General features: G+C 35.0%; 2 protein-coding genes across 4 annotated transcripts in view; both read left to right on the forward strand.

Annotated features, from left to right (window-relative positions):
• The first annotated feature begins 2 nt into the window (after positions 1–2).
• Positions 3–14,932, forward strand: sap30bp (SAP30 binding protein). Its single transcript, XM_039664497.2, has 11 exons — positions 3–157; positions 1,228–1,352; positions 2,338–2,382; positions 4,740–4,782; positions 8,560–8,648; positions 11,188–11,279; positions 11,394–11,454; positions 11,532–11,583; positions 11,678–11,736; positions 11,879–11,963; positions 14,058–14,932. The coding sequence occupies exons 1-11, from the start codon at positions 64–66 to the stop codon at positions 14,234–14,236; spliced, it is 924 nt and encodes a 307-aa protein (XP_039520431.1). The 5' UTR covers positions 3–63; the 3' UTR covers positions 14,237–14,932.
• Positions 14,933–17,821: 2,889 nt separating this feature from the next.
• Positions 17,822–24,683, forward strand: part of itgb4 (integrin, beta 4) — a 32,501-nt gene continuing 25,639 nt past the window's right edge. For 2 of the 3 annotated variants that reach the window (XM_039664531.2, XM_039664539.2), the window contains exons 1-5: positions 20,115–20,577; positions 22,744–22,828; positions 23,247–23,329; positions 24,214–24,309; positions 24,415–24,619. In XM_039664531.2, coding sequence (XP_039520465.2) covers positions 22,750–22,828; positions 23,247–23,329; positions 24,214–24,309; positions 24,415–24,619 — 463 coding nt within the window. In that variant the 5' untranslated portion in view covers positions 20,115–20,577; positions 22,744–22,749. Of the gene's footprint in view, positions 18,135–20,114; positions 20,578–22,743; positions 22,829–23,246; positions 23,330–24,213; positions 24,310–24,414; positions 24,620–24,683 lie in introns of those variants that run through there. The other variant, XM_089119800.1, reaches the window with a different exon arrangement.

Consider the following 24,683-nt stretch of genomic DNA (forward strand, 5'->3'; position numbering starts at 1 on the left):
CAACGCCGAGCGTGCGCAGATGAAATATAGACCATACGTCACTAATGTGCGCCAGCGGTGAACATGGCGAGCAGTAAAAGAAGTGCGCTTCTGTCTTCACTAGCTGCATATGGGGATGATTCAGAGCAGGATTCAGATCCAGACACAGATGATCAAGGTATACGCTCTAATGAATGTTAGGAAAAGCATGTAAATACCGGCGGTTGGTAACACTGATGGCTTTGTTGTGGTTAGGCTAACGTATGCGCTGCTACAAATGACAGCGAATGCGATGAAATAGACAATATTTACATGTAAATAGCTTATTTGGTGAAATATATTACTGTCATGAGCTGAACTAGCTGTTTCTTGATGGTTGGTTTGTAAAAAATATTATTATTATCACGACGAACACTTGGCCGTGGAGTGCTGTCGCATAAATAGACTCGTTCCAAATTTAATTTACTTTTTGATAAAGAGCTTTTTATGCTATGTTCTTCTGGTACTTTATGTAATTGTTTAGTGCTGGGAAACGATTAATCGCATTCGAATCCAAAATAAAAGATTGTGTTTATATAATATAGCCTATCTGTGTGTAATTATATTGTAAATACAGAAATGTGCATGTATATATTTAAGAAATGTATATACTGTATTTACATTTATACATAATCGTGATATATAAATACAAATTCTTAAATGTATACATGTCTGTTTATATATACAGAATAATTATACACAGTACACACACAGATATATATTATGTAAACACAATCTTTTATTTTGTATGTGAGTAATCTTTGCCCAGTACTAGTATTTTTATGCTTAAAACGTTCTAAAACGATTGTAACTTGGTGTTAACCTTTACTGTCCTCAAAAAGATCTTTTATTATTATATGTTACTATGTTTTATATGTTATATATGTTAATATGTATTATTATATGTTATGGATTTACAGTAGCAACAATAACTTGTATAGGCTTCCCTACCGTTGTAACTATATCCAGTTAAACTCAATCTTTTTAAACCGTATTTGGCTCTTTCATGTGCCTTTATGAATTTTCTTATTCAGTTTGTCTCTTTCTGATCGATGTTATATAATATGAAGACATTTCAGTGTTTGATTTTAAGGTGATAACAAACTGGTAGTATGTTATAACACCCTTGCTATCGTCGGGAATGGAAGTCAAGGTTCTTGTGAATATCTTGACTAGTGGAACTGAAAATGGTTACTTTTTGTTCTGCAGAATCAGAATCTCATGGTGGATTGGTGTCGGCTAGTTACGGAGAGGATGACTTGAGTCGTGTGGAGGAGGCAGAGGAGAAGCCCTCGGAAAATGAGGATAGTGATGAGGACAGCACTAGAAATTCGGTCAGTTTTCACCATATCTTTTTCAGTGTAGGGTTTTTCTGTCAGACCATTACATTCACATGAAATAATTTTCCTCAAAATGATCCTTCACAATATTTATAGGACCTTTTTTAGTATTATTTTTTTCAAGTGGAGGAGACTAGAGCCAACAAAAGGAAATTGTGGCAAAAAAAAAGAGTCTTGATTTCTCACTTGATTTGAAATAATAAAAGTTCCAGTCCTTTATTATAACATTTTAATATTTCAAATTAAGTATAATAATTTGTTATTTTTGTATTTGCAATAATTCTTGTCACATTTATATAGCCTACATATAGATGGATGGATAAATAATTGCAATGTAGGCAAATTACCATTTGTTTTAATTGCAGATAATTCCTGACAGGTTATATAATTAATGCCATATAAAGGTTAGAAACTATTTCATAATATGACTACACTCTGACGTGTTGTAATGTAGTATGATCTAGTTTTTCTCATTACTATTAGTCATTAAGTCCTGGTCAGGGACTTACAGTCAGGGCTTAGGTTAAGCCAGGAGTAGGCCTTAGATAAATTAAGTAGCTTTTATAAACTCACCTTAGAAAAAAAATATTGCTTGTGTGCATCTTGAGACAAAACAATGCCACTGACATAGTTTCAGATAATTCAGGGCAAATTGATTTCAGTTAAGACAGCTCAAACATGCATTTTAGGCTTTTACTAGGTTTAAGCGGTGTTGGCAAACTGGCATATGGGTACTTTTAGCAAATATATGCTTTTTATATTAAATATATGCTATTTCCTTAGGTCTGTGTCATAATTGAATTTATCATTAAAAAGTTCACAGTCAGAACTGCATTCCCAGTCAGAAATGAATTCAATTCCCAGTCAGAGCTGAATTCCCGGTCGTTCTCTGAGAACCATTGTTGCACACCTGAAGGGGGAGCTCTTGATATGGTTTGGTAATGTGACTTTGGTGACCCTGTTCTTTTTGTTTTCATAGGAAGAGGAGGAGTCGGACTCAGGGCGGCCCCAAGATGATGTGAAGGTATTTGACCCCACCTAAATTCCCTGTTCTGGGTATCAAACTCAAGACACACCCTTCCAAATTTATAGTGTTGTGATTGCTCTCAAACCAAGAGAACACTGCATCACTCCATCTGAGGAACATGTGTGTTTGAACTTGCATAGAAGGGTCTTATGAGTAATGCAGCATTTTTTTTTTTTTTGTTAAACATCAGGTTTATGCACACTGCAGGTACTTATGTTATACAATCATTATAAAATGTACTTAGCTGTTGTCAGTGTTTTTTAAAGTTTACAGATTCTCCCTGATTTTTTTTTTTATATACATCCCTTACACAACAACAGTACTATGTTGGTACCTTGTCCTTGATATTTTGATGATATTCAATGATGAGACCATGGGCACTTGTTGATAATATTTTAAATATTTTGTATACGTAGTAACCGTTGCTGTAGTAACTAACATAACTGAATGTACACTACAATTCAAAAGTTTGGTACAGTAACATTTTTAAATGTTTTTTTTACATTTATTTAAAAATACAGTCATATTGTGAAATATTTTTGCATTTTAAAATGTGATTTATTCCTGTGATGGCAAAGCTGAATTTTCAGCATCATTATTCCAGTCTTCAGTGTTACATGATCCTTAAGAAATCATTCCAATATGCTGATTTGCTGCTCAAGAAATGCTTGCTGCTCTTTCTATTTGAATCTTTGAATAGTAAGTTAAAAAGAACAGCATTTATTTGAATATAATGTAAACATCTTGTTTGACAATTTAATACATCCTTGCATATATATATATATACATATGTATGTATATATATATATACATATGTATGTATATATATATATACATATATATGTATATACTATATATACATATATATATATATATATTTTGTTCAAAATCAGCATCAAATTTAATCAGCAACAAATTTCTGTTGCGGTTTTATGAACAGTATTTCTCATTATTAGTTTGAATACCTAGAATCTAAATTCTAAAGTGATCTTAAAGGAATTCTGATGTGCAAAGCACTGCAAGTTATTTCATGCACTGAAATGACTTTTTCACAATAGTAGCTTGTGATGTTGCATCAATTTAGCGCCACACCCCAGAGAGAGAACGCTGTTCTTCATAATCACTAAATGATATAAGACATGCTTTGTAATGAAATAATTAAATTATGATTGCTTAATAGAACGTTTTTAAATGTAAGAGTTATAGTGCGTTTTCTTTTTATGTGGGTTGACTTTCAGTTTTATGTGGGTTGTCCTTGACTGTTTTTCATCCCAAAAAATACAATTCTCATTTACTCACACTCTTGTTGTTCCAAACTTATATGGTGTTGTTTTCCATTAGGGCCCAAAAAGGGGAATTTTAAGGAATCTTTTTTTACAACTATTTTCCACACGTACACAAAAAAAAACAAAGCAGCATTTGGGTTTGGAATGGCATAAAGGTAACAGTTCCTTTTAAGCGCAGGCTGTAATCTTCACTTATTGAAGTGTCTTTATTATTCAGACATTTTTTTTGTCTTCAGTGTTGTTAAAGTGCATGCAGGGGCATGACAATGAAATGCCAAGGGGTAGCTCCTTTAACCCGTGGTCCCATTTTTGGGCTAATCTAAATGAAAAAGACCCCTTTTTAGGCAGGCCCCCTGCCTCAGTGAAGATGGATGGGTCCTTTTTTGTGTCTAACATTGTTTTGAAATGGTGAGTTTTCAAGTGAAAGGACTGTTGTTAGGATTTGCGCTTTTGGCTACAAGAGATTCCTCTCTCAGTGAGTAACGTCGTTCTCTCTGTGCTGTCCCAGACACATTTTCTACTTGGGCGCTTGCCGCTTTTACGAGACGATTCTTCCATCTGCATATTCTGTTGCTGAGTGACTGTATCTGAGATCGTGTAAAGAGGCCCAGTGTACTTTTTTCAGCCTAGTTCAGTATTTTTTTCAGCCTAGTTTTACTATTCACTTTGGTGCAGATTTCATCACACCTTGGGTTTCAAGCTTCCCAAGAGAGACATTTTGTGTTTTAAAAGCTACAGCAAAGGATTAAACCTATTCTCTTCTGAATAGATAGTTGTGTATAAAGATATGCGTTAATAAACACTTATATTACGCTATATTTATGTAAAATGAAAAACTGTTTATCCTTTGACTCTTCTGTTGGAAGATTTTGGAGCTTACACAAGGGGGTGCTAACACTTTTATTAAATCATCAAGCAGGCACAGTTATTATTTGACGCTGATAATGCCAAAATGGCCAAATATCATCTGGTTTATCATAATTCATCTCATGTGGATTGATTTGAAAGCACTGAAATGAAATGTATTATTGATTGTCAATATGTGTTTTTTTTACCATTCTATTGTAGGATGTCCTGGAAGTGGAGGTTAAAGACCCCAATGAGCTTGTTGGTAAGTATCAAATGAATCAAACATTCCCTAATTTCCATTAAAATATCTTTCCAAAGAGATGGTAGAAAGCATTGATGTGTGTTTGTGCTCCAGCCAACATGGTCTAAGAAAGTTGGTGAGGTGTGTGTTTGTGTACCTTGGCCGTGCCCAGGAAATGAGGGATCCAGGTTGGATTGCTTCAGTTCTGTTTTATGGCAACTCTGTGTGATATTAGATTGATTATAGTGACACATCATCACTTTTTAAAGTCATCAGTGATATCTGATGGTCTGTCATTATATTTTGCAAGTAATAAGAATAAAAGGCTAAAAATCAATTACATTAGCAACTGAAGACGCTTAAAGCACTTTAATTTTAATGCTCATCAAAGTCATGATTTTTCCTTTAAATTTTCTATGAGTGTATTTTTCTTTTTCCACTTAAGGCCTATTCACACTACCATTGTTGACTATATTAGCGCCCACATCAACAGATGATATCATTCTGTTTATAATGAGCTCCCTATACAGTTATGTTGTTTGCCACTTTAAACGCTAGAGCTTTTTAAAGTCAGGATGGATTCTGATTGGCTGTCAATGTTTTTATCGTTCATCAGCTGGAAAAAAATGATAATGTTACAATAAACAATAACAATAAAAATGTTCTGATTATAATAAGCATGCCCTGCAGTTTCCACCTACTGCTTTAAATGCTCAAGCTCTTATAGTTGGGTGGATTCTGATTGGCTGTCAATATTTTTATCGTTTATCAGCTGGAACGTAGAGAGAGTAGGTTCTTCATGAAAAAAAACGTTGTAATGTGCAACATTATGGACAACATAATACATGCAGCCTGCTCTAGAAGTTTGGGTCCCTAAACTTTTATGTATGAGAACTGTATTATAATGCCACATATCTTTCTGATGAGTCTGTATCTTTCTCTTTCTGAGTTACAGTAAACAAGACATTTGGACGAGTAACTGACCGTTCCACTTTGTCTTGTTTTTCTTCACATTAAAATGTGAAAAGATCAGAATAGACGGTCTTGCTGGAGACTCAAAGATTTGCTTTGTGGTTGAGAGACAGAAGAGCTTTACATTCGGCTCTAATTTTTCCTCCTTCTCTTTTTTGGAGTCTTTCTGAGACTGGAGTTGGTGTATGGGCTTTGTGTGTGATGGTGCCACTAGTTTGGGTGAACACTGAGCTCTGAAGATGCCTGAGAAATGAGTCATGTACAGTTAACGCGTGATTACTCTGATGGAGAGGAAATGACAAATGGGGAGAGATCTACTGCTCAAAAATCAGCTAAAATCATATCAGGAATAAGAAATCCGGCTTGAGAGCAGCGGTGGGGATTTTAAGGGTTTATAGAAGACCCCTGTCTTGCCAACATTCCTGTGCACACTTGCTGCCTGCTGCTACCACATTTACTCTAATCACACTGTAATTAAAACGTGTGAACGCTTTATAAAACACAGCTTTCAGACCAACTACAGTTTAATCCATGACAGCCACAAATAAAATTCCTGTAAATTGACAATTGTATACCAAAGTGTTTACACTTTTTAAGAAAGTATTTGTTGTGTTTGCCTAGTTAGCTGCCATGGCGGTTGCTAATAGGTTTGGGAAAAAATAGTAATTTCTCGATTTTAATCGATTCTCATTTTTATGAACCCGAAACCGATTCTTAAATTACGAAGAATCGATAATTTAGTCTATGCTGTTTTCAGACCATTGTAGCTCACCTAGAACCGTTCAATAAATCGCAATGAGCTTTGTGCTTTGTTACTTTTGATTTGAAACAGTCTCAGATTTTGAATTCTGTCTATTTGATTTCTGAAATTAAAACCATTTTGGCACTCTTTAATATGGCATGTCAGATCACTGATCATCTCATCTCTTCCACTTTACTAATACAGTGCGAAATAAACATGAATGAACATCAGAAGGTATGTTAAAAGAAACATCATGTCTCATATAATCGCTCAGTCAGGTTTCAACAGCGGAAAGACGTCATTAAAATGGCTTATAAACAATATCCAGAATAATCCAAATTAAATTGAATGGGAATCAAATCGCAAGTTTAATCAAATCCTGAAATTTGCGTCAATACCCAGCCCTAGTTGCTAGGGTTTTCTGGGTGGTTTCTTGGTGGTTGTTATATATATATATATATATTGCAAGAAACATAAAATACATTGTTCCTATATGTAATAATCAGCCATCAATAGTTTTATATTTATCCATTATGTCGTTCCCAATTCATCTTGGGTGTTAAGTTCTTTCCATCATTAAAGCCATTAAGTAGACAGCCTCCTACCTTTGTCTTTTTCTCTTATTTTCAAATACACTTTTTGTCCGATTTTGCTTCAAATCAAAGTTTATTATGTTGTTATTCACCTTAAAAGACCAGGGAAAAACACCACAGTCACAGAATAAGACATAATGACACTGTTGAACTCTGTGACACAGGTTTCTTCTTAAATGTAAGCCTATGGGACTTTTTTTTAACATCCGCCAGGTGAAAAATGGCAAGTCTGATCACTTGTCCTAAAGCCTGTCATTTTGAGAAACTGCACAATTTGATGTTTCATTTATCATCAAATCGACTTTTAATACTGAAGGTTTGGGATTTTAGGAACTCCAAATCATAGCTGAGGAATAATAATAATGAATCTGATAATTTTAAATGCTATCTCTGTGTTATATTACCTCTTTCTCTTTAGAGTAGCTCTACAGGTGTGCATGACCTGTTTAGCCAAAGGGTTGTTCTCAAATGTTCAGTTTGCGTAAGGCAACTGATGAAAATGTTCATCGCCAGAAGCCCTGTTTCTACATGTTTATATCTGTGCATGGCTTTGGGAAGTGTGCCACTTCTAGAGCGCTCCACCCAGCCCTTCCCTGCTTCTGTGTGTGTGTGTGTGTGTGTGTCTGTCATGTGTTTTACCAAACAGAGCATGTTTTGGCCCACAGTCATTGCCTCAGATCTGCCCAGAACAGCAGCCAGGGGGTGTGAGAGATGCAGATGGGGGGGAGGAAGGGTGTTTGGGATTGAGAAGAGTGGAGGTGAGGTGAAGGGGAATTCGGCAGTAGCCTGTTCCAACCAGTATGGTTTGAAGAGTGTTCACTGCTGCATGTGGACGCAACCACAAATTCCATTTCTCCGTAATTTGCTCCAGAGATGTCTGACAGACTGCTGATAGATGCTTGCTTCTAGTTTGAAGAAATAAAGAAAAAATACAGAGTTCTTGCACATGCTTGCGAAATTGTAGTGGATTAGTGTCATTTTAAAAATGTGAAACTAAAAATTTAGCTTGAGGTTAAAGTTGCATACGGAATCCAGAATATTTGTGTGTTTGGAAACTTTATACTGCTGATGGGAGAAGGATTTTCTTCATGATTTTATTTTTATTTATAGTTTTTAGTATGTTCTTGCCGTTTAACTGTATGATTTTCATATTTGTATGAAATATGTAAAAATATACCAAAGAAAAATTGTAACTTAAATAATTATATATAAGCTTGCACCACTATATATATATATATATATAAAATACAGTATACATCACCCTATTCACCTTACCAACATGCTAGATAAAACATGCATAGCAATACCCCGGCATCCTAGCAGAGAGTTTGCATGTTTAAGCACAACTATATTTTCTTGAAAAAATTTAGTTTGTTTTTATCAGCATATGATCATCATTACTCTATTGAAGCACACCTGTTTATACTATAAAGTAAATTGTAATATTCATGCATTTAAATCTTCAAATGAATATTTTCTTCTTCTTTATAGCACAGTTTTCGGAGAAGGTTCGGAACATGTCTCCTGACGAGATCAGAATTCCTCCTGAACCTGCCGGGCGTTGTTCCAGTCATCTGCAGGTGAGATTGTGGCTCTGTTCTGTTTGAGATGTTCTTGACTTGTTGCCATGGGGTCCAATGAGAGAACTTGTTTTTGATAGATGCTAGTCTCTTAGCTGCTATCAAATAGCTTGTCCGCTGACCATTCACAGGCCTATGCATATTGCACAAACAAATAACAAGACTGATTGAACTGATCACATGTTAGTTAAGTCCTTTTCATTATAAATTAGATCCTAAGGACACTTACATTTGTGAAAAATCTGAACTTTTACAGAAATCAACACATTTTCCATTTCCTTTCAATTCTGATTATTTCAACGAGCACTTGTTTACTTTGATAATTGGCTGCTGTACTATAATTTCTAATTTGTACATAAACCTGATGTTAAAAAGAAGTTGGTCAATTTAAATGTCAGTCAGATAGCCTTTTCTGTAACACTTTATAATAATATCTCATTTGTTAACATGAACTACATTATTTAACATGACTACAGATTTTTTTAGGCTAGTCTTAGGTAAAGGTAATTTCATCATGTACTATTAAATGTTTTCAAATAAAAGGGATTTTGCATTCTTTAAAAAATATTTTGCTCGTTGTTCGTTTAGGATGTATGCTGCAAAAGTAGACCTGACTTTATGCTGATTGTATTCTCATGCTGAAATAGGGTTTTTAATTAAGTCATCTTCCATATAAACAAACACTGTCTGATAGTTTTATTTCCATAAATACTTGAAGCTGAATTCTGGGTTATTATAATTTACTAAAAATAAAACCATAAATTCCATTACTTCAAATAAAATAAATGTTGTTTTTTTATCGGTTGTTTGCTAAGGCAATTTCTCATTTTTATTTAGTTTAACTTGATGTACTAAAATAACAAGCAGAAATATAGTATAATAAAAATTATATAGATATATAAAATGAATAAAACTGACCAAAAAAGAAATTGAAAACAGGAAATACAAAAATTAATACAAAAAATACTGGTTGAAAACTAATAATAGTATCTTAATTAAAGGGTTACCCACCCACCAATGAAAATACTTACTCATCCTCATGATGTTCCAAACCCGTAAGACTTTTGTTCATCTTCGGAAGACAAATTAAAATAATTGATTAAGTCCGAGAGCTTTCTGTACCTCCATATACATACAGCAACTCTACTACCTTTCTGGGTCTTGAAAGTGGTAATTAAGACAACATTAACATAATCCATCTGACTGCAGTGGTTCAACCTTCATTTTATGAAACTATGAGAATATTTTGTTCGCAGAAAATAAAACAAAACCTTTTTGGAAAGTTGCTGTAAATGGAGGCACAGAAAGCTGATGAATTTCATCAAAAATATCTTAATTTTTGTTCTGATAATGAACAAATATCTTACAGGTTTGGAAGTAATTAAAACAACATGCGTAGACTATTCATGCAAATAAACCATATGATTGGTGCTTCTCATTCTTGGTGAATTCTGAATTTCCAAAGAATTCGATTTTTTTTTTTTTTTTTTTTTTTTTTTCCCATATATCCTCTGAAAAACATTCTATCCGCTGCTCTGTTTTGGTTGGACTGCTACGCTTTGTCAACAGTCATAAAAAGAGATCATATCATATGAGTGCATTGTTTTAGTTCTTGGCAACGTCTAAGAGCACATGTTCAGATCCTGGCTGGCATGTTTTGTCTCAGGGTGTGGCACTGGGGGGGGGGGGGGGGGGAGGGGTTCTCAAGTGGGTGGAAGGTTGTGGGTGTCAGTCTTTCAGGTGTTTTGCCTCACCCGGGGGTAAGGACTGGCAGTTTGCCCTAAATCATGCAACTTGCATCCTGTCAGAACATGTCCAGGGATTTGAACATTTGAGGTCAGTGATGTCAAAACCATGCTGATGCTGTTGTCATATTTGAACACATTATGAATAAATATTAACAAACCACATTATTCAATCTCATTGATCATACCACTTCCTGTCGTGGCTCTGTTTCTCGTGAGCTGTTGGGGCAGGTGTGCCCGGGTGTGGTTTTCACACTCAGTGTAGTACAGCCTAGTACTGATAGATGGGCTGTGCTTTTCCACGTCATGATTAATATCCTGTCCTTGTGGCTGTGCTTTTATCACTGCTCAGACATGATCCTCATTCCCTCGTATACCTCAGTTGGTCTTCTTGCTAACTTTCTTGTAGTACATTTTGTACAAATGAAGATCAGTGTCTTAACTGTTTCAACAAAGGACTTTTAAATGTATTTGACTTCTTGGAATGTGAAGGGGAAACTGAAAATGGCAGATCTCCAAGTGCTTCTTGGAGTCCGGTTGTCAAAAATCACCCTCTAGTTCTAGAAACTCGCAGTCGTACAAAGACTTTATTCATTCCTAGTGTCTCAAAACACTTGGAGAGAGGAAACAGTATTTTTCTTGTTTCGTAGTCCACATTTTACATAAACTTGCATTTAAAATGAAAACAAAAATAGACAGTTTGTGTATTTAGCAAGATCATGCATGCACTTAATATTGATAATGATATGAAAAAGAATTAGATAATAAGACTGTTGTGCCTTTTTTCTTTGTAGGAAAAGATCTTTAAACTTTATGAGCGGAAGCTTCATGGAGACTTTGATACAAACAGCCATATTCAAATGAAGAAAGAGTTTCGCAACCCAAGGTCTGGAGATAACAAGTTTTAATGACACACCATGCACCAGACATAACCTAAAGCAGATTATATTTTTATATTGTTGTACTTGTTTGCAAACTAACCATCTGTTTGTGTTTATAGTATTTATGAGAAGCTAATCCAGTTCTGTGGAATTGATGAACTTGGAACCAATTATCCAAAAGTAGGGACTGTTTACTTTTTAATATCATGTAAACACACATTGCTGTTTTATGAAAGTTTTTGTTTACTTCTCCATAGGACATGTTTGACCCCCATGGCTGGTCAGAGGATTCATATTATGAGGCTCTGGGTAAATTTAGCTTAAAATTTAATTTGACATTTTCAACTCATATGGATTAAATTGATTACATCTGTTAACCATTTGTGTGCTATTCTCTCCACAGCCAAAGCTCAGAAGGTGGAGATGGACAAGCTGGAAAAAGCCAAAAAGGAAAAGACCAAGGTTAAAACCTTGAGGCACTCCACTTATTATTATTATTATTATTATTATTATTATTATTGGTATTTAATAATATTAAAAGTTTTCTTTCTTCTATATGGGCCAAAAGCTCACTGACGGTTATGTTTTACCCATGTGACTTTAGATTGAATTTGTGACGGGCACTAAAAAAGGCACCACTTCTAATGCAGCAGCTCTGGCCACAAATGCAACAACTGCCTCATCCACAGGTACAATGCATGATTGAGTGTTTAATGTAAAAAGAAGGGCTTTAAGAATGTAAAGTGATGTAATTGCAACATAAATAGGCAATGTTACTGTTGTATAATAACAGCCTGTTACTGTTGGATAATAAGAGCCTATTATACTTATTATCAGTGTTGGGTGTAACTAATTACTAAGTAATTAGTTACTGTAATTTAATTACTTTTCCCTTGAAAAAGTAAAGTAAGGGATTACTCTTCATTTATCTGTAATTTAATTACAGTTACTTCTGTTGTAATTGAGGTAAATACTGCGTATGGATCAATTCGATCTCACAGCGATTCGTATGCATTTTATGAGGTGTCTAAATCGTACGACCGCACTCGTACAAATTCGTATGAATTAGTCGTCTTGTAAAATATGTATGAAAAAAGTGAGAAATGTCATGAGATCTGACATAAAACAATAGTAGGTTCAACATCAAAATGTCTGATGTTAAAAAGTATGTTTTTATTATGTAACCTTCACCTTGGTCAGTTTACGGATAATTCATGGAATTTTTATAGTATTTATTTGAAAGAATTAATCTATCCTTAAATTATTCAGATGGTTGAGATTGATATGGGATTTTGAAAGTAATTAGTAATTAAAAATAATTAAATACTTTTTAGAGAGAGTAATTAGTACAGTAATCTAATTACACTGTTGAAGAGGTAATTAGTAACTAGTAATTAATTACTTTTTTAGAGTAACTTACCCAACACTGCTTATTATTATTATTATTATTATTAATAATACAAATATATTACCAAAAATATGATGCAAAAAATAGTTTTTAGGTCACACAAAGTCAGTATGGTCTTTTTTTTTTTTTTGAAGACCAAGGCTTTTACTATTTAAAAAAAAAATGTATATATATATATATATATATGAAGAGTTCAGATGCAAAAGCCTCTAAGTGCCATTTGAAATTTTCTTCTAAAATTATCATTTTTATCAAGCTTGTATATTTAAGTTCAGTAATTTCACTTAAATGGCAATGAAGATTACCTATTAATTGTCGTTTAAGTGAAATTAATGAACTTAAATATACAAGCTTGATAAAAATGGTCATTTTAGAAGAAAATTTCAAATGGCATTTAGAGGCTTTTGCATCTGAACTCTTCATATATATATTTCTAAATGCTGAATAATACAGTTGGAAAAAAGCATAAAATATAAGAGAAAATCAGTCCATATATTTCTTTACTTCTAGTGTGTCGCCACTTTGATGGTAGTTGCATAAGCCATTTCTAGTTTTATAATAAATATAAAATGAAAAAACCATTGCACAACTGCAATTGGTAGGTGCGTAGGAAAAAACGACCAAAAAAAATAAGTCGAAAATGTGCCAGAGAGAAGATCCCGCACACTATCCAAACTTGCACATCACAAACTTTTTATTCAACAACGTTTTCGGTCTCACGGCCTTCATCATATATATATATACCTGATGCCGTTGGAAGAAACTCGTAACTTGCATGAATTGAAATGTTTCTACGGTAGCCCTAAACGGACAAGCGCGTTTCGTTGCTATGTTGTTCTTTGTGCAAAGAAGCTGGCTAAAGTCAGCGAATAAAACACTGACACAATAATGAACAAGTAACAATAATATTTGCAGTAACATATTGTTTTACTAAATAATTAAGTAAACATAATTTCTTAATTTAACTTCATTGCTTAACTGGATACTCTGCTGTCTCAGACGACGACATCTTTTCCTGTCGGCCACCGTAACTTCTGTTGGTTGCAGTTCGTTACCTCACCACTAGATGCCGCGAAAAATCACACACTGCACCTTTAAATGGTTTTGATATATCCTGCAGCCTTTAAAAAGGTTTAATGATGCCGGTCATGGATTCTCGTCCGTGGAATGCACCACTTCTGTGTTTTGCCAATTAATCAACATGGGCAAATTGCAATCGAGGATTTTTTTAAATCAAGAACTCGTGATTTAATTGAGGAATTGTGACAGCCCAACATAAGTTGAATTATGATTAAGTCTTTATTGGTTAGTGTTACTGCAAACAAACCTACCATTAGTTCTGGTTGAATTAAACCTAAGTGCTATGATCCAACAGATGCTCAGAAGAGGAAGAGCAAGTGGGATTCAGCAGTGCCAGTAACCCTGGCACAACCCGCCCTCCTCACCACCACTGCCACCCTCCCTGGAGTCGTCTCTGTGACCACAACAGCCAGCGGCACCAAGACCACTGTCATCTCTGCTGTGGGAACCATTCAAAAAAAAGCTAAGCAATGACATGGGAAAAAGTGTTGAAAATCAGTTTAATAACAGCCGGTTTTAACTGTCTGGACAACTGGAATGGATGGTCTTTATCTCATTTTCACAAAGAGACTATTTTGGAAATATCTTTATAACGGCATAATTGTACCAGCCATTTTGTGTTTCACTTTATCTAGCTATTTTAAATGCATTCATCCGATGGTTGATACTTTTTTGTATTTAAACTTCTTGGTTGTCTTTGCCCAGATGTTTTGCATTGATTTCATGTATGTAAAAACTATCCTGCAGCTGTCATGCATTGCAAGTCATCTGAGCTTTCATGTCTAACATATGAAAACTCTTTCAAACTTGGAACAATTTGAGTAGTTTTGCATTTTTATTTTTTTATTTTAGTAATCATTCATTGTTTGATAGATGACCAGTCAGGTTTGCCTTCTATCCGTTTCCATTTTCATGTTTTGGATGGGTCACGTCACACAGAACACCAGTTAAACATCACTGGAGTATTCAATCGGTATTTTATTACAACTGATCAGGGCTAATTGACTGTATTATTGGATTTATTGTGTAGACAGATGGTGGTCTTATAATTTAGTGCAAGTTCATTTTTACAATTTTTTTTTCTGTCATTTCTCTCTTTTATTTAATTTTAGCAATGCAAGTAGGTTTTTTTTAAACATGTATATATTAAAATGACTCTGTGGCTCAGCAGTGTAGAAATAAATGTTTTTTTTTTTTGTAAAATTGCAAAGCTGTTGAATTTATAAAACTCTGCTGTGTTTATTTCAAATCTGAGAGTATCGGCGTCTGGGATGAAGAAAAAGCTGTGGAAATGGGTGTTAAAGAACGTTTTGTGGATGAGGAATGTGTTTTGGGGTTCTGAAATTGGAAGATGGTGTGCATTTACTAGATTTATATCTAAGCGATACCTTTTCCATTCTGAACTTGAGCCGTTCAAGCTAAGAAGTCCTGTGCGATGAGATGATTTCCTGGCATCTTCCCTCTGCCATATTTAAAACATTTAAAACCTTCTGCTGCGATTGCGAATGTGGGGGTACAGCCTAGTTAAACATCTGGGCTTCATAATAAGAAGGTTGTGGGTTCAAACTTACGTCCCTTGATCTAGACACTTTACTCTAAGTGGTAATTACTTCAAAGCCTCTTTCGTAGATAATGTGTCCCAGAATTGTTTGATTTTGGTTCATTCACACTGCCAGTGGTGTGATGTGTAATGTCTCGACAGCTTTTTAAGTTTGCTTATGATCTGAGTTCAGGACCAGGGTTGAGAACCACTGCTCTTAAGTGGGCTATTCTTCCAGATAAAACCTAGTGCAAATGATCAAATTAGTATGTTACATTAGAACATATGACAATATGTTTATTTATTTATTTTTTTAAAAAAACATAAAATTAAATGGGTAACTTATGCTACCATTAAATAGTTTGGGGTCTATGCTATTTTTATTATTATAATTTTTTTAATTGGTCTTGCTCACCACAACTATAAACAGCCAATATCAATGGAGCGCAGATATTATGAGTCACCATGGCAACAGCGCCAGACAAAAATATGTCTGCGAATCAATATTTTAATATTACAATATTAATATTATTTCAATACAAATATTAAATCAATATTTCTATTTATTTTACCTAATCTGTTGGGCCCAACAGATTCTGATTGTAATATCTGTCTTTTGGAGCATCCTGTCCCAACAGAACCCCAGGCAGTTGTAAGTACTCAATACACCAAAAAGAGTATTATAAAGTTTACTCAATTCAATGCTCATCTTTACAGTAAGAAGAAACAGTTTCTGCTACCACAGAGAGTCATACAGAGGCAATGTTAATATTATGTGTGTACAATTCTACATATGATTATGTCATAGTTCAGCTCAGTTCAGTTGTCATATAATGGTGTCAATACAAGCAGATCAATAGTATTTTTGAATATTAAATGTTAAATTTAATGTCCCCAACTAAGCAAGCCAAAAGCCAATGGCAACAAAGGTGGAAAACGGCGACAGTGGTAAGGAACCCAAGCTCCATCAGGTGGCAAAACCTTGGGAGAACACAGGCTCAGTCAGGAGGGCAGTCCTCTGGCCAACGAACGAACAGTGTATGATGATTCATGCAGCATTATAGGTCAGAAGTCAGATTGAATTGGAACAATCAGAATATTATCCAGTTCCATCTGGTTGAAGATCAAAGTCACACCGGTATGGAGACGAGTATGTTGAGGATCGATGAGGCCTTAGGGGAGAGTCTAGTAGACGCAACCTCTGCTGACACTTCAGGGATGTGTTGTGGTCTAGTCTAGGCGTATTATAAATGCTTTCTTCTCAGTTCAGTTGTTAAGCAGACTTTCAGAAATATAATCAATTGCCTTCTTAATTTTTCCTGGTTAAAGGAAAGCAAATTCTTGTGGCACATCTTACCCCACTCTCTCCTATTGGCCTGTCAAACTTTATTTCTGTTCAAATGTAAGACTTTATGTTTGTAACAAATAGTGTTTTTAATTATTATTTGAGTTTTCATGGCCCCAGGTAAATCTGTTGACGCACAGGAGTACGTTTGTCTGCTGAGATTGAGAGATGGGGATTGAGCGAGTGCTAAGTGTGCGTCAGGGTGACTCAGATTGAAGACACACCCGGTACAGGCCCTGACTCCACTGATCTACAGTGGAATCCGGCAACAAAGGTTTATTCATGCAGTGCACATAATTATAATGTTGTACCAAGTATTTAAACATGCATGGTGATTCATTGATTGTTCTAGAACTTGACAATTTGTTTAACTTTCTGTGTTACTGTAGTGAGAGCTAATTTAAATCTACCCACTAGTACCCATATGTTTTTGCCAATATTGTAAACCCATACATAGCACTGGTGCACTTATTCAAATATAGGCCTGTATTCATTTCCAAAAGGCAAGTAGAATATAGGGGGACAGTTTCATGTTGTACTACTGTTGCAGATTTTATTTAGTATTTATTTATTCATTTATTTATTTATTTTAGTATTAGCTTGACACATTTTTAAAATTATGGGGTTGGTTTTTAATGTTTGTGAAATAAGTCTCATATTCTCACCAAGACTACATTTAATTGGAACAAAAATACATTAAAAACAGTAATGTTGTGAAAATATGTTTTAAATTTAAAAAGCTATTGATTAGCATCCTTACGCAGTATCCAGTGTCATGTGATCTAATATGCTGATTTGCAGCTCAAGAAACATTTATCATTAGGCTATTATTATTATTAATGTTGGAAACAACTGTGCTTCTAAATATTTTAATTCTTTGATGAAATCTAAATCTTGTGATATAAAATATTGTTAATTAAAAATATTATTTCCTTTAAAAAACTTACCGACCTTGCACCTTTGAAGGTTATGTGCCTAAATCTGTGAGATCATGCATCTCACTCACAGGACTTTTCAATTTTTTTTTGTTGAAAATAAACTTTTTTTCTTTTCTTTTTTTTTTCTTTCTTTTCTTTTTCTTTCTTTTTTTTTTTTTTTTTTTTTTTTTTTTGCGGAGCCAAGTACAGAATTTTGCTCTTTGCAGTCTGACTGAGCTACTTTTTGGTCTGCTTTCAATGACACAGCTAGCTAGCCGTTTTCATTTGTCCAGCCTGATTACAAATAACAAAAGAAAGTAATAAATTCTGAGGGAATCTTTTGTCATGTAAATGATTGAGACGTTTGCCTCGCAAAAGAGCGGTTGCCAAAAATGTGCGTAATGCAGTCCAGGGCGTTTGCAAGTGCAAGGAAAATGTGAATTTATAAATGCATGAATGTTTGTGTGATACAATATTTGAGCTGACTCGGAAACCGCCAATGATGCCCGCAGATGTTTTCTAGGAGCTCGCTGAGTTTTTGACACTGACTGAAGCGACAGCGGTGAAGAGGTGAGTTGAATTTAAGTCATTGCTACTCGTGTTAAATATTATAAGTGTTCTGTTTAAACTGTTTGCAGCAGTTGTGTGCTTCATGGCTTCATGGGTGGTCAGGTTCCTGAGAAAAGTTTGTGACCGTTGAGGTGGAAACAATATTTGTGCTCGTGGTGGTGTAAAATGTCTAAATAAAACACATACTCAAGGGCTGAAAGATTACCGTGGTAACCACGAGTTACCTTTCTTTTACAATATTGTTTGGCTACTTCAATAAAACTGTGTTAAATTGATATTAGTCACCACTGTCGTCAGGTAAAGAAATGAAACAATGACAGTGTTTGTTTTCTTGCTGCATCCTGTGTTGCTATTTTTTTAATTATTATTTTTGGTTAGCAAGAGAGTTAAAATAGTAACAGTAAACTGTATGGTTACCATTATTTTTTTTATTTTTTATTCAGGAAATCCTGAGAGGGATGCTCTTGACCGCTAAGGAGGAGAACAATATTTATTTTGGAAGTTGTGTCCGAAATTGGCAGAAGATTGCAGACATTATTGTCCATGTTCTAAGGGCAATATTAATATTTTATCGGTAGCCTAAATAATTTCTCTTTTCAACTGATTAATTTGTATCTTTGTGCCTCTTTCTTTTGAATGCAAAAGTGATAATATGAATTCAGAGTTCTGAATGTGAATGGAATGTTTCCTTCTGGCCATAAATTGTGCTTAATGTACTTTGATGTTAAAAAATAATAATTATCCAAGGGAAACATTCAAGCATGCGAGGAAATGCACTTGGAACTTTTCTTGATGTCCGGCAGTCAGAAATGGACAATAACAGCTAAGGTTTTCCACAGGTCATCCCTGAGGGACATCTGTACCACACACATCCCTTACTAACGTTTCACTGAGTGCCAGGCAGTCTGATTGTTACTTGGGGAAGGACACACCTTGTTTCTGACTCATTGTGTGTTTAGTGTTATGCATCTGCCCTGCGGGAATGTGGTTCCCATGATTTCTCGTTGCCATGGTTTGTCCATGTGCTTTTACTGTGTGTTTTCAGCTTGTGAATTTAGTAAGCACTAGAATGAATAATTCTCTATCTATCTATCTATCTATCTATCTATCTATCTATCTATCTATCTATCTATCTATCTATCTATCTATCTATCTATCTATCTATCTATCTATCTATCTATCTATCTTTTTATCGAATATTGGAAGGGAGCTTGATCATAGGAAGAACTTGAACTCACAATTTCAATTGGATGTATTATTGTTTGTATTGTTGTTTGGTTTGCAAGATTTGTGGCATTTAATAAATGAATGATAATGATAAATGATAAATCTATCTATCTATCTATCTATCTATCTATCTATCTATCTATCTATCTATCTATCTATCTATCTATCTATCTATCTATCTATCTGTCTATCTGTCTATCTGTCTGTCTGTCCTTTCTCACTCTTTCTCTTTCTAAGCTGTTCTGGACAAGGTCACTGACCTGCTCAAGTTGTAAATGGAAAACTGTTGCTTTGTTCCCGCTGCACAGGAATGCTTGTTTTCACCACTTACACTCTCTGTCTCCCTGTTTCGAATGCTGTCCCAGTATGTTTTTTCCTCCTCTCTTGCTGTCTCACTTTCTCTTTTCCCTCTTGAATTAGGGCACATTTTTGTGGCAGTGACATTTGCAAGACTTCAAAGGCAACGCTCAGTTAGCGCCGTTGAGTTCATTTCAGTGTGTGAAGCCTATCGGATTGTTTATCGGCATAGCTACCTCGGGGTTTAGTTGGTTGCTTTCAAAACTATCCTCATCGTCTTAAAGTGTAATAAGGCATGTGTTTGTGTGTGTACGACAGTATCCATGTGCAGAAATGACTGCGGCAATGATTCTTTGTACCCTGCAGGCAATATATCTGCCTGCCACTCCCTGTGTAAGGTCAGTTAGGGCAAGGTTTCTTCACTCTCTCTCTCTCACTCTCTTTTCCTCTCCCCTCGGGGAGGAGCTCTGACCTGTCATTCTCAAGTCCACACAGGTGAGGGTGCTGCTAAAGGAATTTGCAGAGAGCAAGCTAGCAAAGGACAGAGGGAAAGGTGGAGCAACCCTGTTACCTCATAAAGCCAGAGAAAGAAAGGAAGGGTGTTGCCTGCAACCCACCTGAACAACTTGTGTAAAAGAGGAGGGACCAGACACACACTGACTCTTAAACACAAGTCGTATCTGGAGGAACATTCAGTCGATTTTGCACAGCACAAAGTGGGATAGGAGGGGGACGTTTTCCTGCGAGCACAAGAGGATTGCCTGTTGCTTGGATGTGTGAAGACGCAGGTGGAAAACAGGTTCTTTTCCCCTTTTTCGGTTAATCATTGGACAACAGGGAGAGTATTAAGGATTTTCTTTTTGGGAACTTTGCTGTTTCTGTGTGGACTCTGGGACTTGGATTGGGAAACAACTAAGAGGTTTGTGAGATCAACAATCTTTTTGTAAAGCCTCAAAGTCCTGCATATATTTTGTAAGACTTTTTTCTACTTCCCCTTTACTCTTTGCTTGCTTGTGTCTTTTTGTTTGCTGATGTTTGTCGCCGGCTATGTGAAGAAGAGAAATCTTTGAATCCGTTTGTTTTAGTTCTTTAAAAAGTTTGCACACTACTGTTCAGCTCTTTTTGTTCTTCATCTTCAAACTAATTCCTCATGAAGGTGTTTGTCTGTTGGTTGTTATGCATGTTTTGCAAGGCTGCACCATTTATTTTTGCAGTTTTAATGTTGTTGTTGTGCAATTGTGCCCATCAAATCACATTTGTGTCTGGGTCATGTATTGTGACCATGTTTGTTTATGGTATTATAATGTCATTATTGTTCTCAGATTAATAGAATTTGTTTTTAGCTTGGAAAAGGTTTGCTGGTTGCACAGAATGGAAGGAATGAATGACATATATCATAGTACACACACAATATCTAATATTTTTGGATTGGGTATTTCTGGGTTATGTTGTTTTTTTCTGTGTATCACTAAGCTTGATTTATCTGCCCATTTGTGAGGTTAACACAGCACCGATCAGGTTCACAATAGCATGTTAAGGTCTGTTTAGGTCTCAGGCACAGTGATATTTATATGAGATTGAGTTTTCTCTCATCCTGGAGTGAAATTCCAGCAATGTTGGTCAAAATATGAACTCAGAGCAAATATACGTGAATGTAAAGTTGATGGATGTGCAAACACCAGTTTTTTTTGTTATAAAAAACAATTTTTTAAATTTTAAACCCAAAACTTTCAATTTAACATAATTCAAAAGTGAAAACATGTCATTAAATAACATTTAATCATGCTCCCTGACTTTAATAGTTATCGGTTTTTCGCAGGTCTACAGGCAACATGTTTCACTACATTCACCACATTTAGAGAGAGCATGCATCACAGAATGAGTACACAGGTGTTTAGACGTGTTCAAGAACACCTAGAGAAAAACAGTAAGATGTGACGCAACGTCTGTCTGATGCACACAGTATGTGTGTTGGCGGCATGCAATTAAGTGTCCCGTTTCTCCCCCTTAATTAGACTTTATTCAGCAAATATTGATATTATACTTATCAGTATCAATTAGGGCTGTCAAACGATTAATCACGATTAATCGCATCCAAAATAAAAGTTTGTGTTTACATAATATATGTGGGTGCTCTGTGTATAATTATTTTATATATATATATAAATACACACACATGCTTGTATAGATTTAGGAAATATTTTCAAGTATACACTTTATATAGATTTAAATATAAATATTTCATATATAAATAATATTTTTTTCTTAAATATACATGCATGTGTGTGTATTTATATATACAAAATAATTATACACAGTGAGTGCACCCACATATATGTAAACACTTTCTTTTATTTTGGTTGTGATTAATCGTGATTAATCGTTTGACAGCCCGAGTATCAATATAAAGTAATTAGAAAGAAAACTAATTGAATGTCCAAACGCTCATTTATTATCTTTTCATTGTAGAAAATGAAAATAAACGACCAAAATGTAATGCACAAATATAAAAAGTTGTTCTCAAACATTCCGCTGTCTTACTTTTCCTTGGATTGTGTGTCCATCTGTAGAGGATATGAGTGGAATTCCTGAGGAATCATTGGTCTGTTTCTCCTCTTGACTGTCAGAGTTCAGATTTATGGGGGGGTGAAATGGGCTCAACTTTCATTTGATGTTTTCAGGGAGAAAGGTAGCGGGTGAAAAGCGAGGGAAAGTGATATCAGCAGGTGGATCAGATTTCTGCTGCTGTTTTAGTGATTTAAGCCCCGGCGTGACATCTGAAGTGCATGCTATTCCTCTTTCTGTAGATAAGATATGGACAGCGGCCTGTAAAAAGTCTCTAAAAGTCTAATGGATACACATATATATGGTGTAGATTTAAAGTAATTGCACACTGCAGTGTGTCATGTTTGTTTTTATGGTGTTTATCAAGGCACATGTCTTGCATGCATCGAATTTTTCAGTTCACTTACGATCAGTTCTGGTGTGTATCTCCATGTGTGTGGTGTTTATGTGTGACATCTGCTCACCATGTTTAACTTTATGTAATATGTACGATCTCGCTATTGTTTCATTTGTGTTTCAGACTGAAATGGGAGGATGGGATCGGCGTCTCGCTGTGGGGATCTACATTCTCATGCTTGCTGTGACAGTCAGTCGTGCTAATGAGGGTGGGAACATCAACTCTTAAATCCCTTAAACCTCAAATCTCAATTAAAAACACTTTTACTTAGGAAGCAATTCCAAGTCAGTTAAAAACACCAGATTACTTTCTGTTCACTGGAATCAGTAATGACAACATATATTGCACTGGATAAGAAAAGGTCAACCCACATTTTGCAGAATTTTCAAGCAAAAGAAAAAGTTTATTAGTTTGGTTAAATGATGAGACAATAGATGTACTTGGCGACTTTTTGGTTTCAGTAGAACATCTCATAAGACTTCATACGAAATGAAATTCAGATATGTTACCCAAATGTATACAGTAATGCTAAGAAGACCATAATTACTGAGTTCAGAACATTTAAAACCAAATTTGAAGAATTATCTTTGTTATATGCAAAAAAATATGCTTTTTTTGTTACATAGTGAACCACTGTACCGCTGCCAGGACCAAAACCTGCTCGGAATGTATTCAGATCGGCACAGGATGTGCATACTGCCCTGATGAGGTGACAATTCAATGATCCTTATATGCTGTGGAATGATGTTGTATAAACATGTTTTCCTAATAAATACTCATTAAATATTATGACATATTAATCCAGAGATCAGGTCTGAAGAATAGTTTTAGCTAAACTAAAATGTGAACCATTACAAAATGATTATAAATATTCAAAACCTCAATTTCACAATTCAATCGAATGACATACAACAATCTTATTCAATTGTGATTTGAGGGAGCAGTTCTTCTCCAATTAGTTTTAATACAATTTAAAATCTTAGAAGAAGTCTCTTATGTGCACTAAGGCTACATGTATTTGATAAAGATACAATATTGTGAAATATTATTACAATTTAAAAATAAGTTTTCTAATTTGATATATTTTAAAATGTAATGTATTCCTGTGAATTTTCAGCATTGTTACTCCAGTCTTCAGTGTCACATGATCTTAGAAGATTTCTTCTAATTTCAGTTATGATGACATACGTGAAATTGATTGGCTGAGAATGTTACATTGAACAAACCAATCAGAATGTGAATAGTTTCATGGCTGAACTATTCATTTTTGTGGAAACCGTGATGCAGGCTTAAGCATTCTTTAATGAATAGAAAGTTAAAAAAAAAATTAAAATAGAAATCTTTTGTAACATTATGAATATTTTTACTGACACTTTTGATCAGATTAATGTGGCATTGCCGAATAAAAGTATTAATTTCTTAAAAAAAAAAAAAATCGTACTGACCTCAAACTTTTGAACAGTAGTGTATTTTATTTGGCAGTAAACACTGTAACAATCTGTTTAGTTATTTGTCTGTTTATAAAGCTTATTGTAGCTCTCTGTATGAACAGTCATGTAAATGCTTTTATTTGTATCTTATTTTTCTCATCAGATCTTTGAGTACGAGCGTTGTGACCTGAAGGAAAACTTGATGGCCCGTAAATGTAGTCGGATGGTAACAGTTGAGAGCTCCAGGAAAATTGAAAAGGTTTGTTTCATCAGACTCTACTGACCTGTCCCTCACTTTAGGTATAAATCCATATCATGGAATCATGTGTGTTTACGCATTCATGTGTCTTTGTGTGTTTTTCAGAACGAGCCAATCGATGAGTTAAAACCGCACTCTCAGGTGTCCCCTCAGCAAATGCGCATGACGCTTCTCCCCGGGGAGGAGAAGGAGGTGGAGATGGAAGTGTTTGAACCGGCCCGTGGCCCTCTGGACCTCTACATCCTCATGGACTTCTCCAACTCTATGTCTGACGATCTGGACAACCTGAAGAGAATGGGAGATAAGCTGGGTGAGTGAGGAAGGTGGAGTCATATATTAAAATGGATTATATTGTTAACACATTTTAACAATAC

This window comes from Pimephales promelas, chromosome 14 (assembly GCF_988280905.1).
Source record: "Pimephales promelas chromosome 14, fPimPro1.hap1.1, whole genome shotgun sequence".
Classification (NCBI taxonomy): domain Eukaryota; kingdom Metazoa; phylum Chordata; class Actinopteri; order Cypriniformes; family Leuciscidae; genus Pimephales; species Pimephales promelas.